The sequence below is a fragment of the Microcaecilia unicolor genome, chromosome 5, assembly GCF_901765095.1.
Source record: "Microcaecilia unicolor chromosome 5, aMicUni1.1, whole genome shotgun sequence".
Classification (NCBI taxonomy): Eukaryota; Metazoa; Chordata; class Amphibia; order Gymnophiona; family Siphonopidae; genus Microcaecilia; species Microcaecilia unicolor.
The window spans coordinates 79245728-79253943 of NC_044035.1; the positions used below are offsets into that span (position 1 = coordinate 79245728).

General features: G+C 40.6%; 1 protein-coding gene across 1 annotated transcript; it reads left to right on the forward strand.

Moving 5' to 3' along the window:
• The first annotated feature begins 445 nt into the window (after window positions 1-445).
• LOC115471128 (cytochrome P450 26A1) lies at window positions 446-7396 on the forward strand. The gene is made up of 7 exons (XM_030204814.1): window positions 446-634; window positions 1000-1224; window positions 1772-2056; window positions 2243-2389; window positions 3060-3194; window positions 3745-3900; window positions 7055-7396. The coding sequence occupies exons 1-7, from the start codon at window positions 446-448 to the stop codon at window positions 7394-7396; spliced, it is 1479 nt and encodes a 492-aa protein (XP_030060674.1).
• The last annotated feature ends 820 nt before the right edge of the window (window positions 7397-8216 follow it).

Genomic DNA, 8216 nt, shown 5'->3' on the forward strand with positions numbered 1-8216 from the left:
GATTGCAGTTGTAAACAGAAATAAAATACTTTTCTGGATTGCAGTTGTAAACAGAAAACACTGGATTTTTTTGTGTGTTTTAATTGACTGAACAGTTGAGCTGCGCCTTTAGGAGACGAGGGTACAAAGCGCCCTGTACGATTCCCATTGTGTTGGGCAAATTAACACCTTTTCAAAGTAAAATCTGCTGATTGTCTGTCTAAAGCTCACTGGAGGTGGTAGGAGAATCCAAATGGTTAAAGATTTTAGCCAGCGTCGTTCTGATGGGAGGGGCTCAGAGCCATGGCACAATCTGCAATTAAAGATGAACTTTGAGTGAACTAATTTATCTGACCAAGGTAGAAAAAAAGGGGGCAGAGATCCCGGGCAGAATATAAAAAGGAGGCACCTCGGAGAGAGCTGGGCAGGTAGCGCGAGCTGGAGTCTAGCACTGGCTTGGGGAGTTATGGGCTTGTACACCTTGTTCGCCAGCGCCCTTTGCACGTTTGTGCTTCCGTTATTGCTTTTCTTGGCTGCAGTGAAACTCTGGCAGCTGTACTGTGTGAGCGGTCGGGACCCTCAGTCTCACTTCCCTCTCCCACCGGGAACGATGGGGCTTCCTTTCTTTGGAGAAACCCTCCAGCTGGTCCTTCAGGTAGGCGCCTATTTCATTTTCCTTATGCTTGGTCTGTACTTATGCTCTTGATAAACCCTTTGATCGGAGGGGCAGGAGGTGGGAGGGTTTAAAAGGATGCAAATATTGCAATTACGACTGAACTGAAAGGGGGGAAAAAATAAGTGACGAGAGGTCTGGGAGTTTTTGATTTTTGTTGTGTGTAGTAGGGAGTAGCTGTAGGACATTTCCATTTGTGGCTACTGTCTCCAGCCTGTTTGAAAATCGCTATACCCGGAAACTCTAAATTGTCAAACGAAAATGATAGGGGATTCTGATTTTTTAAAAAAATGTAGGAATTTGGAACTGATCCTAAATTTAGAAATTTGGATTTCACCTTTTTTTAGAGACGAAAATTTCTCCAGATGAAACGTAGAAAGTATGGGTTTATTTACAAGACACATCTGTTTGGAAGCCCCACCGTACGGATCATGGGGGCTGACAACGTGAGGCAGATCTTGCTGGGCGAGCACAAGCTGGTGTCGGTGCAGTGGCCAGCCTCGGTCAGGACCATCTTGGGCTCAGGCTGCCTCTCCAACCTGCATGACTCGCAGCATAAGAACCGGAAGAAAGTAAGTAGAGGGCCATTCCCCTAGAATATGGGGGTCAGGGCGGGCTCTGTCCTTAAGTGTGAATAAGAAACATTTTTGTGAGTACTCGGCGCTTTATTCAATATTTCACCGTCCGATTGAAATTGTCCTAAACACGTGTGTTGCAAAATGCACGTCTAATGTCATAGTTATAATCGCTGCGATCTCCGTTGCCTGATTACGTCTGCTTTTAGTTGCCAGGTATGCCCTCCTATGGTTAAATCGCTTTGGCCAGCAGCGTCTTATCAATTTTTATTTTTTTGGAAGGTGAAATATTTGCTAAAGCAGTTTCAAGATGCAGGCTTTCCCTGGATCTTCTAGAATAAAGGGGCGGTGTAAAAGCCAGATCTGCGGGATCCCTGGGCAAAGAAAAAAATGAACTTTTAAAGGTGTTTTTAATTGAATCCGGGAGGATCCCGCTATATCTGTCTTTTACCTTTTGCCAAGAATAAACAAATAAGGAATCCTTGAGTGATCTTCAGAAAACTGTACGCTCCATTGACTTGGGCTGTGTCTGCTTGTTGGGTAGGTGATCATGCAGGCGTTTTCCCGGGAAGCCTTGGAGAATTACATCCCTGTGATGGAGGAGGAGGTCAGTCGCTCGGTGGCTCAGTGGCTGACCAGGGGAGCTTGCGTGCTGGTCTATCCGGAGGTGAAGCGTCTCATGTTCCGCATTGCCCTGAGGATCCTGCTGGGCTTTGAACCGTCTCAGATGGACGGAGAGACCGAGCAGCAGTTGCTGGAAGCTTTCGAAGAGATGATCCGAAACTTGTTCTCCCTGCCCATTGATGTTCCCTTCAGTGGCCTATACAGGGTAATAGTTCCCTCAGGGTGGGCTGTGAGTGCAACGCCTGTTACGAACAACATAAATGATTTCTCAGCCTTTTGTCAGGGTTTCTCAGAAACCAGGAGGATGATATTTTGGTCCGTGAGTTCTGAAATCCCTCCTCCCCCCCCCCTTTTTTTTTTTTTAACTTACCCGGTGTTATTCGTCTCCTAGGGCTTGAAAGCTAGGAATGTAATCCACGCTAAAATTGAACAGAACATAAAGGCGAAAATGGCAAAGGATTCGGATAATAGTTATAAGGATGCTTTGCAGCTGTTGATAGAGCACACTCAGAAGAACGGAGAACAGTTAAACCTGCAGGTAAACTCTTCGCTTTACCCTCATAAATACTATGGAAAATGATGAAGTCGAGGTTAGTACACAGTATTACTGAATGGTATACTCCGGTCTGCTAGTATGCTGTCATTAAAGAAGTATTTGTGTGTATGTGTTACTTCTTTCTACTATCGCTGAGATGGAAGTAAAGTTGCGTTTCTACACAACGCCCTGACCAAGAAGGGCTGCCTTCGAAAGCTAATCATAACCGAACAAAAATTTTCAATAAAATATCCTTTAAAAAATGTATTAAGTTAGTCCAACAAAAAAGGTATCATCTTATTTTCTTTTCTCTGTTTTATTTTATTCTATTTCTATTGATTACCTTCGTCTATAAATGAATCATTTTTTGGTGTGTCCAACGTAACAACGTTTATACAAAACTGAACCAAACTGAGAGATTCGAACTGTATATGTTGTGTAGAATTTTATTTCCTATAATAACCCGAATTCATCTGAACAGCAAACGCCTCATAATAAACGGTACTTTTTTTTTTTAATATGTGATGATCCCCGTCCCTAAATCCAGAGAAGTATGTGAATGGTGGGCGAGGTTTATACCACTACCTTTAAATGATCTCGTTGCCGATTTTTTCTTTTTATGCATAAAATATGAAAACTGTCGGTGATTACCGGTGCTTTTTGCCCTCCCCAGGAACTAAAAGAATCTGCCACAGAACTGTTGTTCGGGGGCCATGAAACCACGGCCAGCGCAGCCACTTCCTTAATCACTTTTTTGGGGCTCCATTATGAAGTGCTGCAGAAAATGAGAAAAGAGCTGAAAATTGCGGTAGGGTTTCTTAAAATATACAAACTATTTATGATGAAAATCTTCTCTGTAACAGATACGTTGTCCTTTCTGACGGCATTGATTTGGAAGCCACATATTTTAAATTATTTATATGTATGCTGTCTTTGCTATTTTAATAATCAATGGCATTTTGTCCCCCAATATTTACTATTTCTCCATCTTCTGTAAATTCATTTTCTAAGAAATTGTTATGACATCTTAAGAGTATTAAAATATGTATCATCATGTAGAATAAATGGATTAGATAATAAAACCAGAGTCCAGCCTAGACATGGTTATTTAAAAATTTTCCAGTGGTCTTGCATTGCAATTTAGAGCTCAGATCTCCCCTCCATTAGTTTTTTTAAGCAATTTACTTAAGTTTGTTGCTCAGTTTTGTTTGAAACTGAAGAAATTCGTTTCTGAATTATTTTGAGAACTTTATATGTAAACTGCACTAGAGGCAGACAGCATTAAAGGGCCTCCGTTGTACAAAGCTCCTACCAATCAAGACAATTGCTGGGGATAATTTTTCATTTAATTTGCACAGGGGTTATTATGTCCTAACAATCAAGACAACAACCAACTGAACCTGGAAGTCCTTGAACATCTTAAGTATACAGGATGCGTCATTAAAGAAACGCTCAGGCTTAGTCCTCCAGTCCCGGGTGGATTTCGGGTTGCACTCAAAACTTTTGAGTTAAATGTAAGTCCTTTTTTTTTTTTTTTTTTAACACTTTATGTCCTATTTGAGTTGTTTAAGAGGCCCTTTGCTGGCTGTAAACTTGATTTAAAAGAAGCAGGATTATAATATTTAGTTAACATAAACAACACAAATTTAATTTGGTAATGTAAATGGAACATACATTTAGAACCAACTTGACACATAGGTCCATAAAATGGAAATTCTGCCTTTAAGTGGCATGTGCTTAAAGGTGAATTTTAGGTGTGCATGCCAGAGAATTGTCACTAAAGAGAAGTTCCTGTTTGACATATTGGAAAAGAAATGTACTTAATGCTGGAATTATGTCAAATTTAGCATTGCTGTTAAAAAAACAGTAACATTCCACCATGTTCAATAAAAGAGTAATACCAAAGCTTTCAAACTGTAAAGAATGCAGAGGGGGTGGATTATTATTTATTTTTTTTAAATTCTGGTCCCTTCTGTTTTGGCCCTGAACCAAAGGTTACTTTGGAAAACTTGGATATATCTAAACATGTGGTTCTGATGGCGTTAAAGGGTTTCTCTATATACCCAAGTAGAGTACATGCTCCAAAGCAGGTGTAAATATATTCATTGGCATTTGTGCATTATAGGGTCTGGCACTAGGAGCCTATTTTACAATGGCACATTGGAATTTCTCACATAGGAATCCTGCTATCAAAACCCTCCACGTTTCATCCAGCAACTTCATCCTTTTGCATTAGTGCATGCTAAGTCTGACTTCTGAAGTTAAAACTGTTGCACAGAGTTACATGTTTCATATAGCATTCAATAAGTAACAACGTAATAGCCATACTGGGTCAGACCAATGGACCATCTAGCCCAATATCCTGCTTCTAACAGTGGCCAATTCAGGTTACAAGTACCTGATAGAATCCCAAATATTAGCAAGATCCATGCTACTGATCCCAGGGCCAAGCAGTGGCTTCCCCCATATCTATCTCAAAAGCAGACTATGGATGTTTCCTCCAGGAACTTGTCCAAACCTTTTTTTTTAAATTCAGATATATTAACCGCTAATACCACATCCTCTAACAACAAGTTCCAGAGCTCATTGGGTGAAAAAAGATTTCCTCCTAATTGTTTTTAAAGTATTTCCATGTAACTTCCTTAATCCCTTTTTAAAAATAGGAGTTGCATTGGCCAACCTCCAATCTTCAGGTACTACAGACAATTTTAACGACAGGTTACAGATCACTAACAGCAGATCTGCAAAACTGAATTAAAATCAGAATATAGATTTCACCTCCAGCTGTCCAACAGACTTTCTCAAAAAAGCGGTCTTCCAGTTCAGAACTTTTGGAACTATTTGATTTTGTTTTGATATCCTAGATTCGACACTGCACCCATTTTAACATGATACTACTTCCTCGTACATTCCTCACTCTTTAAGTTCTATTGTAAATCAACTTATGGTTGCTTTACAATATATGATGATTGAACTACCAGGTGATGAAGTTCCTTCCAGGATGAACATTGAATGGAAAGTTTTCTCAAAGATTGAACAACTAACGGGGGCGGACTAACAGTGGTCAGGGCCCCTGGGCAGTAAAGATAATTGGGGGGCCTCCAGCCACTGCCTGCCACCCCACTGCTGCACCACCACCCTTCTCCCACATACTACAGCCCCCCCCCCACTGAAACAGATGCTGCCCCCTCCCACACACCCTTAGCCAAAGTGGGCCCTCCCCGGTCCTACCTTGAAGGCCCCTAGTGGTCTAGTGGCTTCTTGGGGGGGCAGGAAAGAACCCCACTCTTTCCTGTCACTACAGTGCCCAGTGCTGCCGTGTTTTCAAAATGGTTGCCGAGACTTACCGCAGTAGTTTCGCATGTCTCGGCAGCCATTTTTAAAACAGGGCGGTGCCACCAGGCAGAGTAGTGGCAGCAGGCAGAAAAGAGTGGGATTTTTTTCCTACCCCTGTAGAGGCCGCTAGACCACCAGGGCCCTTTAAGGTAGGACCCTGGATGGCTGTAATGTGCGGCAGTAACAGGGGGCAACCAGGCAGAGTCTCTGGGCTCCTAGAGCCTCTAGGCCCTTGGGTACTGTCCGGTTGCCTGACTGGTCAGTCTGCCTCTGACTCCCAAGCATCTCCAAATGGGAAGGGGTCACCTTTGCAGCCACAGTCATTTGTTCTCCCTCTCTGAAGGGCTTGAAACCTGATAGACAGACTTGAACGTTGGTCTACTGTTTGGTTGTCTCCAACATTTTTGTCTACAGTTTCTATGGGCTCCTAGAGCCTCTAGGCCCTTGGGTACTGTCCGGTTGCCTGACTGGTCAGTCTGCCTCTGACTCCCAAGCATCTCAAATGGGAAGGGGTCACCTTTGCAGCCACAGTCATTTGTTCTCCCTCTCTGAAGGGCTTGAAACCTGATAGACAGACTTGAACGTTGGTCTACTGTTTGGTTGTCTCCAACATTTTTGTCTACAGTTTCTAATTTAAAATTCTGTTAGTCCAGGAAATCACAATAATACCTCAATCAGAAGTAAATTTTAAGCATACATTATACTTTACAGGAAAAATGGTCTTGTAAAAAGGGTATATGATTAAGGCTGCCTTTCACTTTTAAGAAGTTTGGATTTCAGTCTATAACCTAAGAGATCGTGAATGCCACAGGTGCTAAACAGTGTTGTAGTAAACGTCCATATATGAAATAGTTTGAATTTATATTTCCACTTTCCAGGCCTATAATTCTAGGGGGAAGATACGGGTTTCCATTAAGGAAAAGCATTTTTGTTTTCAGTGCACATTGAAACTACTATGCAGTAAAACAGAACAAAATGAAAAAGAAAAAAAAATGTTCTGCCTGCATCCCCCTAGTTTCTGCTTAGTAAATCTATAGTGCGGAATGTTTGTTTTTATTCTGACCGCTAATAGCACTGAATGAATCAAATCCTGAGTAGAGCAAGTTCGCAAGGTCATTTTACAGCCACACACGATAGCCTCTGACAATTTGCAGACAATTTCATGCTTGTCAATTGGCACAGAGCCTCCCGATGGGTGTGGTTTGTTTTTTGCTGGTTTTATAGATTTTTACCTCAGAGTAAAATGCTCTTTGTTGCTGACTGGACTTTTGAAGTGTTGGTTCCATTACAAAAAGCTCTTGAATATTAATGTCATTATCTTTATTTTTATAGGGCTATCAGATTCCTAAGGGCTGGAATGTTATATACAGTATCTGTGATACTCATGATGTTGCTGAACTTGTCCCTAATAAGGATGAGTTTAATCCGGATCGATTTATGTTGCCTCACCCAGAGGATTCTTCCCGATTCAGTTTCATTCCATTTGGTGGTGGTTTAAGGAGTTGTGTAGGCAAAGAGTTTGCAAAAATTCTTCTCAAAATATTTGCAGTGCACTTAACCAGAAGTTGTGATTGGCAACTCTTGAATGGCCCTCCAACAATGAAAACTGGACCCATTGTATATCCAGTGGACAATCTTCCTACAAAGTTCATAAGTTTCAATGCCATAGCTTAAGTATTTAATATGTTACAACTAAAAGTTCATAGTTTTAAAATGTGTATCATAGATTTTTATAGCGGCCTTTGAGGTATTAAATATAACTTGTAAATGTATACTGTAATAGTTTATTTATAAGCCTTTTAAATATTTTTGTATTGCTATTACATATTTCTACATTTCAAGCACTACAATTATGGGTCTTTGATCTATAATCAGTCTATTTGTATAGAAATAAAATTTTCTATTTAACAATATCATCTAAAGCTTGCCATCTACATGTGTGAATGTGTCTAAACAATTTTTGAAAATGTGAATGGGGAGGTCATGGTGTAAGAACATTCTGAACTGTTGTATAGGATGGGATTATAGATATGTACAGATTACATTGTTGTTAAAAATAGAAAATGGATTTTATGACATTTTTAGCTCTGATCTACTATTACTGAAAGGTTAAATGTAAGCTTCATGGTTGCAAAATAATAACAAACAAATAAATAAATTATTGCTATGGAGAGGGACGATGTTCCTAGTGGCCTTCTGAGCACCCAACCAACTGGCTCTGGAGAATATGCCCGCCCCTAAAATTGGCTAGGGGGCATTGCTTCCTTAAAGGGCACTACAGTATTGTGGAAGTAAGAGTGGTGGTTTGTATCAGCAGGGTAATTCTAATAGACATGATTTTTTATTGGCAGGATCATCTAATCTGGCTTGTTTAGTTTTACAATGGGTGTACTGATGTTCTAGTGCTCACTGCAATGTTTAAGATGCTGCCTTTTCCTAGATACACCCTTGTTGTGTGACTCATGGATTATTATTAAAAATCATTTTTTTCTTA